Genomic DNA, 17,500 nt, shown 5'->3' on the forward strand with positions numbered 1-17,500 from the left:
TTGAGCAGGGTGCTGAGGAAGGCTGAGTTCTGCATCAGCTTCATCGCCTCGGCCCACGACGGTCTGGGACAAGGTCGTTCGGGGTCAGAGGTCACGGTGTCGACCTGAGAAAGATGACAGATTTATAAAGCATGTCGTGACTCTGAGGGAACGTTTCAGGCTCCGACTGTGACCTTTCTCTGGAACAGCAGCAGCACGGCGTCCATGATCCTCATGATGAGATGAGGAGGCTTCTGCAGCTTCCTCACCGTGGAGATGTCTGCTGGTTTGATGGTCTGCACACAGAGACAAACTCTGAGGCTGAACACGTGACACATGATGATGACGAGCAAACAGCACACAGGGACAACATGTGAGTCTGAGCTTCACTCAGATCACAGGAGGACAGCGTGTGGTAGAAACATGCAGGCAGGTCGTTTAACGCTTGTTGTTTGTCTGCAGGAGCTTTGATGGTCTCTGAGGTTTCCTCATGAACGGTGCTCAGAGCCGGCTTCACATGCTTTTACTTTACAGGTCAGATTTTAGCAGCTTAGTTTCAGAGCGGTCCACTGGGCCCTCCACCGTGGGACTACCACCCAGTACACACTGCACCATTGAAGCTGACACTGGTGACCAGTCTCACTGACACCATCACACACTCTATCATTATCATCGTTCAACATGTGGACGGAGGCGGCCTGCTCCATCACCTGAGGGATGCAGGTGCTGCTCTGGTTTGGAGGTGGCTGCTGAGAAGCAGCAGAACATGGACGGACAGTTTCAGCTGCTTTTTGTTCTTTGTATTATTATTGTAACACAGATGTAACTGTGAGCAGGTGTCACAGGACCAGCTCTGTTTACTGTCATGCAGACACACTGAGTGTGTACATGAGTGAACACGGCCTCAAACCTGTGAGCACACACGGATGTTTCAGCTAAGATTGTTTCTCTGTGATCGTCTTCTTCTTTTATTTCAGTTTTTACTTTAATTTGAGTCAAACTGAAGCCAGTGAAGCTTTGACTCTTCTGTTGTCGCCCACCTGAAGCTCGTGTAAAGTCATGTAAAGACTCAGTGGACGAGTCCACGTGGTCACAGCAAACAGACGGACACACGGCCGCTCGCCATTTGCTGATGAAGCTTACGTCGCTCTGACCTGAGCGCTCTGTGGAGGACGTGTAAATACAATGGAGGACTGAGTGTAACCTGTAGGGCAGCCTCAGCAGCCTGCAGAGCCGGTTTCGCAGCCTCCAGTTTGGACTCTGCTGCCATTTTATCGGCTTCGATCTCGTCCACGATGAGCTGAGCTTTATCCTTCACCTTCTGCACCTGCTGCTTCACCTGTAACCACAGAGCGGGGCATTAAACAGCTAGCTGACTCCGCCCACTTGTAAGCTCCCGGTTTACATGTAATTAAAAGAAAAATGCCAATGAAGACTGTGTACACAAACGGAGGACGTCAGAGGTTCACCCCAGAGTCAGACTCATCTGTGACATCACTCAACGTTTCACATGTTGTTTCCTCGTCGCTCTGCACTTCTGTTCAGTAACATGATGACAAACAGCGTCTGAGGCTCCTTCACGTTAGCTTTATGTTTCATAACAGGCTAATAAACCTTTCAGACGCGTCTCGCTCGCTAACAGGAAACATGTTTTTTCACCTTTTCGGCAGCCTGAGCTTGGCCGTGACCTCCTGCAGGACCTGGTGCTGCCCTCTGGGAGGCGACGGCGAGCTCCTTCTCCTTCACCCAGCAGGCTCCTCAGAGAGCTGAGACACCGACTGCTTCCGCCTCCATCAGTTTACAGAGACCTGCAGGAAGCAACACAAGCATGCGCAGCATCAGCTCGCCTCTCCATCTCCACCTGAGACAGGAAGTACAGGACGGTTTAGCCCCTCCCATTCAAACCATGCTCACCTGTCTGCATGCGCTCGGCCAGCGTGCCGACGTGAGCGATCTTCTCCGTGTAGACCAGCTTGTAGCTGTCGATGAAGGACAGGTAGGACTTTGGCGTCACAAACGTCAGGCGGCGGAAACGCTCGAAATACTCGCCACACTTCTCTGCCACCAGGTCCTGTGAACATCTCGATCATGTGATCAGTCCGCTCAATACGCTGGCAATTATAAGCTACCAGATTATTGTGGGAGCGCTACCTGGAAGGTTCCCATGGTAACCACAATGCTTTGCTTGACGTCCTCTGAGCAGCGGAGGTCCTGGTACTGAGACAGGAAGTGATGCGATACAGCGATGAGGGCGTCCTGAGGCCAACGCTGGAACCAGTCCACTGTGCAGCCGGAAATCAGACCTGGGAACTGTTCAGGGCAGAGGTCAAAGGTCACTGATGAGAAACAGTAATTCTTAGGAGGACGGAGCCTTTGGCTCCACCAGCTTACATCATCATCAGGGTCATGTGACCAGTGAACCTGAGTCCTCGCCGCACCTTTAAGGCACGAGAGCGGAACTTCTCCCCGACAGGCGAGAACAGAGGACCACGTGGAGGTTGCTCCGCACGCGGGACAGGAAAAAGTCGTAGAGGTTCTCGGGCGTTGGCGGGCGGCGAGGATGCTGGCGCTTCATCACGGGAATCAGGTCCTGAGTGATGTCATCCAGCTCGTCTCGAGCAAACAGGTTGGAAACTTCACCGCTCGCCAGGACGTTGTTCATGTATTCTGCAGGAGAGGAGACAGGAGTCAGAAAACAAGACGGGCCCTGACCCCATGACCTCCTGACCTCTGACCTTTGCTTCCATCAGCAGGACAAACAAACAGTGTAAAAAAAATCAGTTTTCCTCCTTTTACATTCAGACTTCCTGATATTTCACATGATGATTCACATGAACAGATAAAGTTTGAGCTGATGTTTGTTCTGCTGTGGTGCAAACTAAAGACGTGAGCGAGTTTCATCATCTGTGAATCATCAAAGCTGTCAGCTGATCGTTGGCACCCAGGAAGGCTTCTTCTTTGATGTCATTGTCGCTGAACAGGAAGGTGACGCCTTTCCCGCGCTGACCGGCGATCCGATACAGAGACTTCAGATCCTCCAGCAGGTTACTGCTGCTGTACGACCTGCAGCGCACACACACACACACACACACACACACCACACACACACACACACACACGCACACGCACGCACGCACGCACGCACGCACGCGCACGCGCACGCACGCACGCGCACGCACACACACACACACACTTATACTGTAAGTAATACAGAGAAACCCCAACACTCAGATTATCCCCTATGAAGGAAAAACTCCCTTTCAGCAGGAAGAAAATTCCTTTTTATTGTGTTAAATATTTGTTGGGGGCAGAATGTTCGAAAAGTAAATGAATGTCTTCCTCCGTCACCCCCAACAGGTGGTGGCAGATGGCCCCGCCCCTCCCTGAGCCTGGTTCTGCTTCTTTTCTTCCTGTTAAAAGGGAGTTTTTCCTTCCCACTGTCACCAAGTGCTTGTTCACAGGGGGTCGTCTGATTGGTGGTGTTATTGTAGGGTCTTTATCTTACAGTATAAACACAGTGAGGCGGCTGTTGTTTAATTTGCTGCTATATAAATAAAATAGTTTATCACAGAACTTCATTTACAGACTTTCTTCTGCGGGTTTGTGAGGAGTTCTGCCTGAAAGGGAGGAGTGTGAATATCTTGTGGATGAGGGACACTGGATGATGATTGGACGAGTGGTGATTGGACGAGTGATGATTGGACGAGTGGTGGGTCACTGAGACTGTGTCCCACCACCTGTTTAGACTTCTGCCCAGTGAGTTTGTTTTTCACACCTGACTTATTTGTGTTTATTTTCCGTTGGTCACGATGAATCGCAGGAAGCACTCACCTGCTCAGTGTGATCTGGAAGGTTTGGTATCCTGCGATGAATGACGCGAGCCTCGTCAGGCTCTGCTTCCCCGACCCGCCCACCCCGACCAGCAGGGCGTTTCCTTGTGGCGTCCTCAGGATGCGTGAGATCCTCATCAGGTGGATCATCGCGTCCTGTCGTTGGACCACACACAGAGGGTCACCATCAGCTGATATGAACAAAGGTCATGGGTGAAGAGTGTGACAGGAGTCATCATCACCTTGAAGAAGACCAGATCCATGGCTCCGCCTCTCACCGCCTCGTTGTACTGCTGCTGAAAAGCCGACAGCCGCTCTGCCAGAAGGTCCAGCGATGGGATTGGCTCGTACACCTGTCAATCATATCAGTGTCCACACTTAGAAACCATCAGAAAACTATCCAACACTGAGGGACCTGAAGACGTTAGCTGTGTCCCAAAACGTCGGCTCCATCCTTCGGAGGACCCGGCCTTCGCGGTCTACGTGGATTAATTAGAGTAATATTAAAACTCAGCGGCCGCCATTGTTGGAAACTGGAATTGGCTGGGCCGCGCTATGAATTCTGGGATATGGTGGGCCACGAAGGACACACCCGACCCATCCTTTAGTGAAGGCCGCATTTGAAGGAGTCGACGAATTGGGACAGCCTTCGCTGCCTGGCGGTGACGTAATCGGCCTTCGAACGCAGCCTCCGGAGGATGCAGCCGGCGTTTTGGGACACAGCTTTAGTCTCTTTTCATTTTTGCTGGACTTTATTTAACTTACGACTAAATAAAAAATTCACTTTAATAAAAATATTAAAATAAATCAGATTCTGAGACCTTCGGAGCCTCCAGCTCAGCGTCTTCAGGTTCATCTCCCGTCGCCTCCGGGGCTTCACGCAGGAAGTCCACAAAGCAGCTGTTCCACTGAGCATGCTCAGTCAGAGCTCTCCCATGATCCTCCACTGTGACCTGAGGGAGAGGAGCGTTAGATACAGTCCAGAAGATTTACTCACTGCTGTTTGTGCCGCACTTTAAATAAAAAGTTGTTGTTGTCTCATGAGATAAGTTCCTGTATCATCTTTAATCTGTCGGCTCTGATTCCAGAGACGTTTATTGGACAACAATGTTTTTATTTTGCACTGAAAATTCAGTTTTACACAGAAAACGTGAATCAAACCAAAAAAACAGAAGCAGGAAGTAAAACACATGACTGAACACAGAGTCAGGTGGAAACAATCAGGGCGAGAAAAACACAACGACAGGAAGTAAAAGCAGACACACAAAAAGAGACAAACACAGAACACAAAGGGTGACAAAGACGCAACACGAGAGCCGGCAGAAGCCGACCAAAGATGTAACGATGACGTTCATATAGCTGCTGATTTCATTCCTGAACAAAAGCCTGATATCAGAGAAATAAAGATTATTCTGAACTGTGACTCATGCAAAGCTCCTCTGGTAGCAAATCATCTGTAAAAGAACAAAATATTTGAGATTGGGATCATTTATTGTCACGTCCAGGGTTAATGAAGCTGCCAGTTTGGAATCTTTTATTTGACGAGCAAATTTCCTACAAATGGATCAACTATATCTCCCAGAAATCCCCTTCTCTTAGTTTTCAGTATTATTAACATTTATTGAGTTATTTAGTGTAAAAAGGAAACTCAGTCTTTGCCAAAACAAGCAGCAGGTCATGTTCTTTCTGTTCTGTAAGCTGTGACTGAGGGCCACAGTGCTGATGTCAGAGCGCACACACCGCCTCCACGATGCTGCCGAACGCTCGTCTGTCGCCGCTGTCGACGAATCGATCGGCGATCGCTCTGCAGCACTCGTGATGGAAGAGAGCGGAGAGGAGCTCAGAGCTCTGACACACCTCTGACTTCACCGTGAGGATCCCCTGAAACACACAGGGACTCGTTCACATCGCCGGGTCAGAGAGTTGCTTCAGGATAAATGTACGAGTGAGAAAGTCTCAGGAAAAAGGACAAAACGTTTATTCAGGATTAAAAGAAGAAGAAATAAAACCACGTGTGATTTTTTCTACCTGCCAGATTCTGCTGAGGTCACGCAGGTTGAAGATGTAGTGAAACTTTGCAGGAGACGGTAACATCTGAGGAGAGAGAAGATCACATGTGAGAAACATCCACAGACTAAATGCAAACAAAATCAAGTCAAGCAAAGTTACAATTCTCAAAACTCATCAACATGTCAAATTTGTTCGGGTGCCTGGGTCGTCGAGCCAGAGTTTGCAGTGTGACATTATTATTGATCATTTCTGGTCTTTTGCTTTCTTTGTTAGAGTTCTCTGTCTATGGTTTCTGTGTCCATAGCTGCTCTGTCTCCCCTCGTCGAGGCTGCGTCTGTGTTGTTTCCTGAGAAGTTCTGCTTTGTGTTCTTTTTCTCTCCCTCTGTCGCCTGGGCGGAGCTCATTGTGGGCTCCGCCTTTGGCCTACATACCTGGGAGATGATCAACACCCGCGTCTCATTAACTGGCCTCTACTAAAGGGAAGAAGCCAGGCTGCTCTTCGCTGGATCGTTGCTTGACCTGTGTCGGTGAAATCCCGGCTTGGACACTACAGTCTAGTTCCCGCGTCTCAGCTTCTTGTGTTAACGCTTTTGTTTCCTGTGTACAGACCCCCTGGACCTGCTCTCGTTCCCTACGGAGTTTCTGCTGCGAGAGAGGAGTGAATGACTGGTGAAGAGGAGTGAGAGTGTTGCCCTGCTTTTCCCCGTGGATTCCCTGGAGCCCTGATCCCCGCACGCTTGTATAGAGCACTGAGTCCCTGTCACACATTTCACCTGGTGTTTGTGAGGAAAAGCCTTCTGTTCTTCCTCTGAGCAAGGAGTCCTGCATTTGAGTCCCCCAGAACATTTCCTCTTTTACTTTAACACGAGACTCTTTCAACGTGTCTGCTTCTGCCTCCTCGTGTCGTCAGCCCTGATTTGTCCAGCTGTGTTTCCCTCCTGTCTCCCTGATTGCTCCCTATGTGGATTTAAGCCCTGTGTTTCCTCCCTCATCTCACACTGTGTTATGTCTCCTATCTTGCCTTCACGTGACAAAATTGGCATCAGGTGTTTGAAAATCTGAATCTGTGCAGTAAATGTGACCTTCAAATGAAAAGCAGAGACATTTAATCTCCATCATCATTAAATGAAGCGGTGAACTAATCACGAGCAGAGATCTGATACATCCTGGATGAAGTTTGATGATGACTTTGATTATCAAGTATTGATTATCCTGATTAGAACAAAGTCCCTCCTCATGTCCTCCTAATATATGAGAATTAACCTGAGAAAAGCTCAGAGGGGATCTTTCAGTGATCATCAGCTGCTTTAAATATAATTTTTTAATGACTGTTTATAAAGAATTAAATACATTTTAGCCTTCTTTTATTCTGAAGGTCCGATTTGATCTTATTTAAAAACAAACCTTCGCCTTCACGGCCTGCCACACCCGCCTGGTGGTGGGGACGAGGGCGGCGGCGAGCTGGCACACCGGGCTGGGGAAGCCTCTCTCTGGGCAGAAGTAGCCCTGAGCCACAGTGCCAAAGATCTTATCGATGGAGGAGTTGGAGGGCAGCGTGCAGTTAAAGATGGAGAACTGGCGCTTCAGACGCTGAGGGATGTCGTTCCGACCGCCGCCGGGGTGAATCATGGCTGCCACCAGCTGGTAAACATCATTACACACATCAGTCAGTCACAGAGCAGATGATCTAACATCATCATCATCTCTCTGTTTATGATTTAAAACTTTTGAAGGAATCCCTCAAACCAACAGGTTTGTGTTCACTTCCTATATTTCCCTCCACTTCATTAGGTACAGCTGTAATACTCCAGTATATCTGTAGCGTCCTCCTGCCTTTGCTCACAGCAACCTTCATCAGTCTGTCATCATGGAAACATCCAGAATGTGCCACAGCGCTCCAACCACAGCCAAACTTCACCTGAACATCCACCACAGTGATGAACTCTCCTGGACGATCCAGGCTGTAGAAACCTCCCTGCTCCATCAGCTGACGCACAATCTCATTGGTTATCTGAGTGAGATGTGGGGGCGTGTCAGAGATACAATAATCTGATTGGTTACATGCATATCAAAGAGAACAGGGTGGGGGAAAACTGAGCTGATTGGTTATTTGTGATGTGAGGTGGAGGTTATTCTGTGAGAAACAAAGAGGTAAGCTAGCAAAGGTTTGACCAATCACAGAGAGCCTGAAGCCCACCTGGTCGCCCCATTCGTTGATTACGGGCATGTTGATGTCGTCTATGAAGACGGTCATCCTGCGTCCGGCCGGCGGCCCGTAGGTGGTGCCCATGCGTTTGTCGATGTAGCTCTCGAGCGTCCTCTGGAACATGCCGGGCAGCGTGGCCGAAGAGAAGTTCACCGTCTTACTGAGGTGGAGCTCTGGGTCGAGCTTTCCAGTGTAGCCCTACAGGGGGAGCCAGAGAGCAAGCTGCATGCTGTAGCCTGTGCTAGCCTGTGCTGGTGAACGGTTGAGCGCACTCTTACTTTAATCATGACGGTCTTGGCTGTTCCTTGCTCTCCGATCAGCAGCACGGCCTTCCTCTGCTTCATGATGGTCTGCATCAGGAAGTCCGTCCTCACGTTGTCTACGTTGGGAACCAGGATGGACGAGTAGTCAGGGACGTGGTCTTTGGGGTAGACATACTCTGGGACCTGATCAGAACCATAAACACAGAACATGCATGCAGCATGCTGACTTCATTCTCTGCGATTAACACTCAGGAGAAACATAGAGTCCTCTCACCTTGTTGGACCAGTGCTCCCAGTCTCCCTGCTCACTGACGGTGAACTCAAAGATGGTCTGGTTGTCCTGAGTGGGTGGCAGGTCCAGAGATGAGCTGTGGGCCTTTGAGACAAAAACAAAAACACCTTTCAACTCAAATGGAATATTTACATCCATTTCCAACCAGATATATCCTTTAAAAACCTTTTTTTAAAGTCCCATGTGACTCGTTTGCTCCAGCCGTGGAGGCCGTGGTGTTCAGGATTGTGATAACAGAGCTGGACTGACTCATTTCCAGATGACCTTTTGTTAGACGTCTTTTACCTTTTTGCTTGGAACCAGTCAAAGTTTGATTGGTTTGGTATCATCAGTCTGTGAACTGGGGATCATTTTCTTTCTAATGTGACAGGCTCTTCAAATGGCACTGGTGTCACTGGGTCCAAGGTTTACTGCAAACTTTTTTTCTTTTAGCATAAAATGGTGAAACTGTTCTAGATTAGGAGCAGACGTCAGTGTGTTGGAAAAGTGGTACGAGAACCTGACCAGGACCGTGGTTAGGTCATAGCCTTAATCCTAGCCCTCTACTTAAGGGTGGGGGCGGGTAAAGGTGAGTAATCCCGCCTCTGTAGACGGTAAATATTCACACTACGGGTTCATTTGATTTGAAAACGAGGTTTGTTATGGAGTCAAAGAAAACTTTCACACACCTTCAGGAAGGCCTCCATCTTGGCTCTGTCATCCAGCTCCAGCAGTGCACCCAGAGACCACATGACCGCAAAGACAAACATGCGTCCCACATGATCATGGCCACCCTGTTTGTCCTGCGCTGCGGGGAGCAAACCCTGAAAGCACAAATATGAAAAATAACCAAACAAAAGGGCAACAAGAACTTGGAAGACTCAGATTCTAGTTTTTCTGGTGTTTTACTGCTGTGTCCTACCTGCAGCAGGTCAATAGTCTGTTTGATGTACATACACTCCAGCACCTGCATCTTAGCGGACACAGCAGTGAAGACAAAGTCCAACAAGTCCTGAAACAGAAGAATACAAAACTAACCTTTAGCTTTCCTGCTGTCTGATGATTTCTTTACCTTCAAGGTTGATGCATTTCTAATCTCTGCTTACAACGTCATCAGTAACTGATGTTTGGCTACATGGGTGCTGGAAACAAGCGATAAACACCAAACTGAACAGACTTTAATGGTCAAGTGCTAAAAACTGCAGTTCCTCTAACAGCCACCAGAGGTGGATGGGGTAACAGGGTAACATGTCCAACGTTACAGCAGAAATAAACGTGTTTACAGCGGGTAAGAAAACCTGTTTGTTGTCTATAGCAGTGTTCATGTCAAGTTCACTATGATTAATTATGGAGCTCATCAGGGTGCTGTGCTGGGACCAGTTTGAGTCACAGTGCACTTGCTTCTCCTCGTTTCTCCTTCTTTTGTGTAATATTGGAGAGTCTGTGGCCGACAACACAAAGTGCTTGGAGGTGATAGTTGTTGTGAATTGGTGCTACATAAATAAAACTGAAGAGAATTGAATAAAGAAGCTTTGATCCTTGTTTGCTGAGTTCAGATGAGGTTATTTTATGGTTCACTGCTTTGCCGCTCCTTTGTTGTGTATGTTTGACCAGGTGGTAACATCTTATCAATATTAAAGTGATAAATAAGTCTAATTGTGTCCTGGCGGCTCTCACCTGGTAGCAGCAGTCGAAGCAGTGTTTCAGAGCGCTGGCCTGCTGCTCTGCTAGTTTCTGTAACCAGGCCTGCAGGACGGGCCTCCAGCTGAGCACTGACGAGCTCATGAACACCATCCCGTTCCTGGACACGGTGGCTGGGGAGGCGTTGTCGATGTTGTGGGGCTCAAAGACAATCTGAGGGAAGAATATAAAATATATGGGCTGACTTGACCTCGATGCATCTCCGGTTTCTGATCATGATGTTTGTGGATTATGTCAAACTGCACCACAGTGACTGTCTGGCTGAAGTGAGGTGAGCTTTGTTTGTTTTGCTTTGACCTTGCAGCAGGGAGCCATGGGGATTCGATCGCCATTCGCCAGCGTCAGAGTTTTGTTGTCGTCTAAAACAGAGTTCAGATTCTCGATCCAGATGGCATCAACCGGACCATCCAGCACAATCCAGATGTATTCCCCCTGACACACACACACACACACGTACATATACATCTGCACTGGAGCATCATGAATGTAGGGAACATGTTGAGCTTCCATCAACCTTTTTGCCTTTCAGAGTTTTCCTCCACAGTGTGGAGAAAATGCCGTCCGTCCAGTCGTTGGTGGTCACGTCCAGCATGCCGAACATCTGCGAGGCTGTGATGGCTTTCGGGTTCATCCTCATCTCTCGGTGGGGCGAGCCGCACTCAGACATGGCCTTCATCAGCGTGTGGACGCACGCCGTCTTCCCAGCACCGCTCGGACCCAGCGTCATCATACCTGCACGAGCACAGGACAGCTCGACTCCCATGTGTGCTGAAGACTCTTTAGCATTGCCATCAGTGTGTCTGTGACCTCAGCATTACTGAACACTGGTTGTATATAAAATAAAGATTTGTGCACCAGAAGCTTTTTAAACTTTTATATACCAAATTATATTATATAACATTTACGTTTTTAATAAGCTGTTGGTTTCTAAGTGTGTAATATCCTGTTACTATATCCACAGTAAGTGTGGGTTATGTTGTTGTGACAGCAGCCAAAGACAGATTGTGTTAGTGTTGTGTTTAACAGCGTTAATGGAGCTATAATGTTGTGAAACTCTGTGTACATGTAGAATAATAACCTGCACTCAAAACTGTTTAAACCTCATGTTGAGGAGAAAGTTAGCAAACCTTTGCAGCACTTTGTAATCACATTAGACTGATGAGTCTAAACGTGCAGTTTATGTGTTTAATGACCATAGAAACTCATGTTGAGCCTGCTTTCCACTAATTTACACTGGAACTGTAAATGAAGCTGAGTGGCGAGACGAGAAAGACTAATTAATGTGTCACTGCGTCCAGATAATTGTGATCTTCACCATGTCGGACTCTCTGCGTCTCATAGAGCTGGACCAGTTTGAGGATCCAGGGCGGGTGAGGGATCAGACCGGCCTGCTGAGCCTGATTAAAGATGGCCAACTCCAAGTCTGGATAACCGGCTTTATCCAGAACTGCAGAGGGGGATGAAGGAAAAGCACACAGTATGAGAGCCGTCATGTACTCATGGAGCCTCTGCTAGTGTGTTTCAGTGTTATGTGAAAGAAACGTACCAATGCCAGGAAACAGGTCATTGATCAGACTCATAAACAGAGGCTCGTCCTCGTCCACCTGCAGAAAGTCACACAAGCAATCAGGATGGCTGACTGTGGCAAGGACAAGGGCTCCCCCTAGTGGGCAACTCTAACAGTCTGATAATAATGAAATGAAACTTTAAACATAAAGTCTAATTTCTGCATTTATTACTAACACACACACCAGTTTGGAGAGGTTCATGTCCCTCAGGACCCTCATCACCACGGTCTTCTCTGGTTCTGACGGGTTAGATCGCTTCACAGCTCCCAACGTCCTCAAAACCGACAAAATGTTCCTCAGACCGAAATCATAATGGACCTGGTAAGAAAGACCAGAGAAGTATAAATAATAATATAACTAAATGCATGAGTAACAGTTTACAAAGAAGGGCAACGGAGAAATGAGAAAATCCATCATCTAACACCAAGAAGGACAGGATGTGTGGTGGTTACAGCTGCAGGATCACCCACCTGTTTGGACAGCTGCTCCTCACACAGTTTGTAGAGGGTGTAGAACTTCCTGCTTAGGACCTGGTTGTCACGGAAACCAGCACTGGCCAATTTAACCCTCATGATGATGGCTCGGTCCGGGACCATCATGGCTACCGTGCGGAACTGAATCTTCAGGTTTTCAGGCAGCTCCTGACGGCCGGCGTAACCGGGATTCTGGAAAACCGAGAAGTTACTAGAACTTTCTGAGCGGAGGAACATCAGCACGCTCAGTGCTGGACCTGTGGCTCACTGTAGTTACTGAGCTGCCTTCATGTATCCACAACTGCTCACCTAAAGAACACTGAATACTGAACAGTGCATTGTTTCATATGCAGAGTGACTCTGATGATTTATCGTTGACTTATACTAACACCAGAGTGTTCATTAGATCAGAGGTACCATGGTGAGGAAGATGCCGAACTCGGGATCCATGTCGACCACATCTCCGTCGGTGAAGACGAACTGCTTCTTCTTGTTCTTCTTACACTGCAGCACGATGTAGATCTGCTGGGCGGCGACAGAAAGCACCGGCAGCTCGATGCGGTTAAACTCATCGAAGCAGCCCCAGGCTCCGGACTGAGCCAGACCTGCAGACACAGCACTGCACTTTCAGATCAGCATTTTGATGGAACGATCACATGTTTATTACATGTTAAGAAGATGCTGTGACTTATGTATCATACAGAGTTATGTATCCTAGAAGAGTGGGCGACTGGCCTCCACTGACTTCCACACTTTTGTCTCTGACTCAGGAGAAACATGTCTTCATGAGGATCTGCAGCTCTGGCATGGCTCTGTATTTAAGAACAGCTAATGAACATTTGTTCCAGGTTCCCAGATACCACAGACAACGGCTGTGGGTCCATGTTAGGTAGTGAACCTCTGCAGAGCCCTGTCCTGTCAGAGCGGGCCGGGCCTCGTGGTTGACTAACCTCTCTTCTACTCAGTGGGTTGATAAGATGGTGACAACAGCAGGACAATATTTCCAGTGTCCACCATCCACACACTCACACACCTTTGTAGATGCGTCCCAGTCCTCTGTAGTCCATCTGGTCCGAACAGTTAAAGACCACCACATACTTCCCCAGACAGCGACCCATGTCTTTAGTGGTCTCCGTTTTACCTGCAAACAAACACACACACACACACAACCACAGCAGCATGCAAGAGTTCAGCTTCATTTTACACACACACACACACGCACACGCACACGCACACACACACACACACACACACACACACACACATTACCTGTTCCTGCTGGTCCGGCCGGAGCTCCGCCCATACTCATCCCCAGAGCCTGGGACAGAGTGATGTAACACCTGCACAGATGTTCAGTGTTTGTGAACCAGTCAGTCCACAGGCGTCAGTCAGTGAGGCTGGAGTGTGTGTACCTGTCTGTCAGCGGGGTGATGACCAGCCTGTCTGTGCAGCCCAGGTATTCATTACAGTAACTGAACTCCACATCTGTGATCTGGATGACACATCTGTCCGTCTCCTCCAGGAAGTAAAACCTCGACTGTTTCTGCCATTCAAAGTCTGAAGCCGACCGCACGTTCATCCTCACCTGACAAACACAAAGTCATATGACCCACTCTGACAGACACTATCAAAAGTATTTAGATGTTTGTTTATATGTTTGCTCTTTTGTTCACCAGATCATCGAAAATGTCTCTCTGGTGGACGTGGATGGTGATCAGCGTCTCATATTTGGTCCTCTCGTTCCTGCTCAGCTCTCGAGTCGTCATGTCGATGAGCTCATTGAGGAGGTTCAGGAACTTCTGATTGGTCGTTTGCATGATCTGACAACCAATAAGATGGTTATTATGGTTATGGTTATTTTATTTAGAGAGCTCCAAATCACAACAGAAGTTGCCTCAAGACTCTTCTGTCCCACACGGGCTTGAGTGTAGCCTTTTGACCCAAACCACAGTTTTCCTTTTCTTTTTGTACCAACCAACTTGGAGGGTTGGTTTGGTTACCCAGCTACGGGGTTTGGTTGTGTTAACTGGATTCTGACTGAAACACAATTAAAACAAAACGCACTAACCTGAAAAGTGGAAGAGAGAACACGATGAACACAAAGAAACGGCATCGACTTGTTACTAAAAGAGCCAATCTCTTAATTCTGCATAAATTCAAGCCGTAATTACTGACTGTTTCTTTCTGCTGTAGAGTTGAGTTTTAACTGAGAGTCTGTAGGAAGCATATTCAGAGCAATTATCTGACCAATAATGTGGCTGCTGTGATGTTAATTGACTGTCCAACAATAGTTTCAGTGAGGGTGATTCTGTGGTTTGTGTTGGACATTACCGTAGATTACGACGTAGCAGACACAGTCAAAGTGATGCAGCATTACTGGATAACTTTAGATCTCCACCCCCTTACATAAATATGGTCACGTTTGGCTCAAATTGAGGCATAAAAGCACCTTCTTGTCAGACTTGCTGAGGACGAGTGCTTCTTCTGCGTCTCTAGTCCAGATCATCTGGATTCCTAGCAGGCCAATCTGAGCCGGGAACGCCGACTGGAACTCCAGAAGCTTAAAGGCAGAGTCACTAATGGCCAGGTAAGCCTGACGGATGATAGCATGGAGGGTTCCCCTCACCCCAGCTAGCAGCTCTCCTAACCACACCTCCACATTCCCCTGCAAGTGGAGGTGAGATGCTGATTGATAAAAGGATTCAGTTTAAGGGAAAAGTAACGGGGAACTTACTGGGAGGTCTCCATGTGGAGGTGAGATTACCTGTGCCAGGACTGGCTGCCTCAGCTCCACAGTTTCTCCTTCTTGGGACTGGAAACTGATCATCTGGTCGTAGATTTTCTCATTGAAAACAACTCTGTTAACGTTATCGAACAGACTGAGCAGATGAGCCTGACAGACACAGAGCGAGGAAGCAGATTCAATGTCATGATCAGAGGAAGGAAGAAACTCAGCAGCAGGAGTGAAGCTGAAGCATCAGACAGCAAATACAAACCCATCAGATCTGAAACCTGTGAGCTGCTGTGTCACCTGTAAAGTGTGTCACCTGTATAACATGTCACCTGTATAGTGTGTCACCTGTAAAGTGTGTCACCTGTAAAGTGTGTCACCTGTATAACATGTCACCTGTATAGTTTGTCACCTGTATAATGTCTCACCTGTATAGTGTGTCACCTGTAAATTGTGTCACCTGTAAAGTGTGTCACCTGTACAATGTGTCACCTGTAAAGTGTGTCACCTGTATAACATGTCACCTGTAAAGTGTGTCACCTGTACAATGTGTCACCTGTAAAGTGTGTCACCTGTATAATGTGTCACCTGTACAATGTGTCACCTGTAAAGTGTGTCACCTGTAAAGTGTGTCACCTGTACAATGTGTCACTTGTAAAGTGTGTCACCTGTACAATGTGTCACTTGTAAAGTGTGTCACCTGTATGATGTGTCACCTGTATAGTGTGTCACCTGTATAGTTTGTCACCTGTATAATGTGTCACCTGTAAAGTGTGTCACCTGTACAATGTGTCACCTGTATAGTGTGTCACCTGTATAGTGTGTCACCTGTAAAGTGTGTCACCTGTATAACATGTCACCTGTATAGTGTGTCACCTGTATATTTTGTCACCTGTATAATGTCTCACCTGTATAGTGTGTCACCGGTATAGTGTGTCACCTGTAAAGTGTGTCACCTGTATAGTTTGTCACCTGTATAATGTCTCACCTGTATAGTGTGTCACCTGTACAATGTCTCACCGGTCTAGTGTGTCACCTGTAAAGTGTGTCACCAGTATAGTGTGTCACCTGTAAAGTGTGTCACCTGTATAGTGTGTCACCGGTATAGTGTGTCACCTGTAAAGTGTGTCACCTGTATAGTTTGTCACCTGTATAATGTGTCACCTGTATAGTGTGTCACCTGTACAATGTCTCACCGGTATAGTGTGTCACCTGTAAAATGCCTAACCTGTAAAGTGTGTCACCAGTATAGTGTGTCACCTGTAAAGTGTGTCACCTGTATAGTGTGTCACCGGTATAGTGTGTCACCTGTAAAGTGTGTCACCTGTATAGTTTGTCACCTGTATAATGTGTCACCTGTATAGTGTGTCACCTGTACAATGTCTCACCGGTATAGTGTGTCACCTGTAAAATGCCTAACCTGTAAAGTGTGTCACCTGTATAGTTTGTCACCTGTATAATGTCTCACCTGTATAGTGTGTCACCTGTATAGTGTGTCACCTGTATAGTGTGTCACCTGTAAAGTGTGTCACCGGTATAGTGTGTCACCTGTAAAGTGTGTCACCTGTATAGTTTGTCACCTGTATAATGTGTCACCTGTATAGTGTGTCACCTGTATAGTGTGTCACCTGTAAAGTGTGTCACCGGTATAGTGTGTCACCTGTATAGTGGTGTCACCTGTATAGTGTGTCACCTGTACAATGTCTCCTCGGTAAAGTGCCTCACCTGTAAAGTGTGTCACCTGTAAAGTGTGTCACCTGTACAATGTGTCACCTGTAAAGTGTGTCACCTGTATAGTGTGTCACCTGTATAGGGTGTCACTGTAAAGTGCCTCACCTGTAAAGTGTGTCACCTGTACAATGTCTCCTCGGTAAAGTGCCTCACCTGTAAAGTGTGTCACCTGTACAATGTCTCCTCGGTAAAGTGCCTCACCTGTATAGTGTGTCACCTGTAAGTGTGTCACCTGTATAGTTTGTCACCTGTATAATGTCTCACCTGTATAGTGTGTCACCTGTACAATGTCTCCTCGGTAAAGTGCCTCACCTGTAAAGTGTGTCACCTGTATAGTTTGTCACCTGTATAATGTCTCACCTGTATAGTGTGTCACCGGTATAGTGTGTCACCTGTAAAGTGTGTCACCTGTATAACATGTCACCTGTAAGTGTGTCACCTGTAAAGTGTGTCACCTGTACAATGTGTCACCTGTATGATGTGTCACCTGTAAAGTGTGTCACCTGTCAATGTGTCACCTGTACAATGTGTCACCTGTAAAGTGTGTCACCTGTATAGTGTGTCACCAGTATAGGTGTCACCTGTAAGTGCCTCACCTGTATAGTTTGTCACCTGTTATAAATGTTCTCACCTGTATAGTGTGTCACCTGTAAAGTGGTTGTCACCTGTAAAGTGTGTCACCTGTATAGTTTGTCACCTGTTATAACATGTCACTTGTAAAGTGTGGTCACCTGTAA

At 47.4% G+C, this 17,500-nt stretch overlaps 1 protein-coding gene across 1 annotated transcript in view; it reads right to left on the reverse strand.

Moving 5' to 3' along the window:
* The window catches only part of LOC113028825 (dynein heavy chain 5, axonemal-like), a 33,459-nt gene that overhangs the window by 176 nt on the left and 15,783 nt on the right, over positions 1 to 17,500 (reverse strand). The window contains 35 exon segments of the mRNA XM_026179272.1: positions 7 to 104; positions 174 to 275; positions 1,184 to 1,318; positions 1,639 to 1,787; positions 1,894 to 2,050; positions 2,131 to 2,289; positions 2,418 to 2,458; positions 2,461 to 2,646; positions 2,921 to 3,042; positions 3,811 to 3,965; positions 4,052 to 4,162; positions 4,631 to 4,762; positions 5,550 to 5,690; positions 5,838 to 5,903; positions 7,224 to 7,460; positions 7,738 to 7,830; positions 8,017 to 8,223; positions 8,304 to 8,471; positions 8,563 to 8,664; positions 9,249 to 9,383; positions 9,482 to 9,571; positions 10,237 to 10,413; positions 10,558 to 10,692; positions 10,775 to 10,992; positions 11,576 to 11,707; positions 11,807 to 11,864; positions 12,012 to 12,146; positions 12,299 to 12,493; positions 12,719 to 12,906; positions 13,335 to 13,442; positions 13,571 to 13,641; positions 13,714 to 13,886; positions 13,975 to 14,121; positions 14,751 to 14,966; positions 15,066 to 15,194. Of these exon segments, the coding sequence (XP_026035057.1) occupies positions 7 to 104; positions 174 to 275; positions 1,184 to 1,318; positions 1,639 to 1,787; positions 1,894 to 2,050; positions 2,131 to 2,289; positions 2,418 to 2,458; positions 2,461 to 2,646; positions 2,921 to 3,042; positions 3,811 to 3,965; positions 4,052 to 4,162; positions 4,631 to 4,762; positions 5,550 to 5,690; positions 5,838 to 5,903; positions 7,224 to 7,460; positions 7,738 to 7,830; positions 8,017 to 8,223; positions 8,304 to 8,471; positions 8,563 to 8,664; positions 9,249 to 9,383; positions 9,482 to 9,571; positions 10,237 to 10,413; positions 10,558 to 10,692; positions 10,775 to 10,992; positions 11,576 to 11,707; positions 11,807 to 11,864; positions 12,012 to 12,146; positions 12,299 to 12,493; positions 12,719 to 12,906; positions 13,335 to 13,442; positions 13,571 to 13,641; positions 13,714 to 13,886; positions 13,975 to 14,121; positions 14,751 to 14,966; positions 15,066 to 15,194 (4,868 nt within the window).

Source organism: Astatotilapia calliptera, chromosome 9, assembly GCF_900246225.1.
Source record: "Astatotilapia calliptera chromosome 9, fAstCal1.2, whole genome shotgun sequence".
Lineage (NCBI taxonomy): Eukaryota > Metazoa > Chordata > Actinopteri > Cichliformes > Cichlidae > Astatotilapia > Astatotilapia calliptera.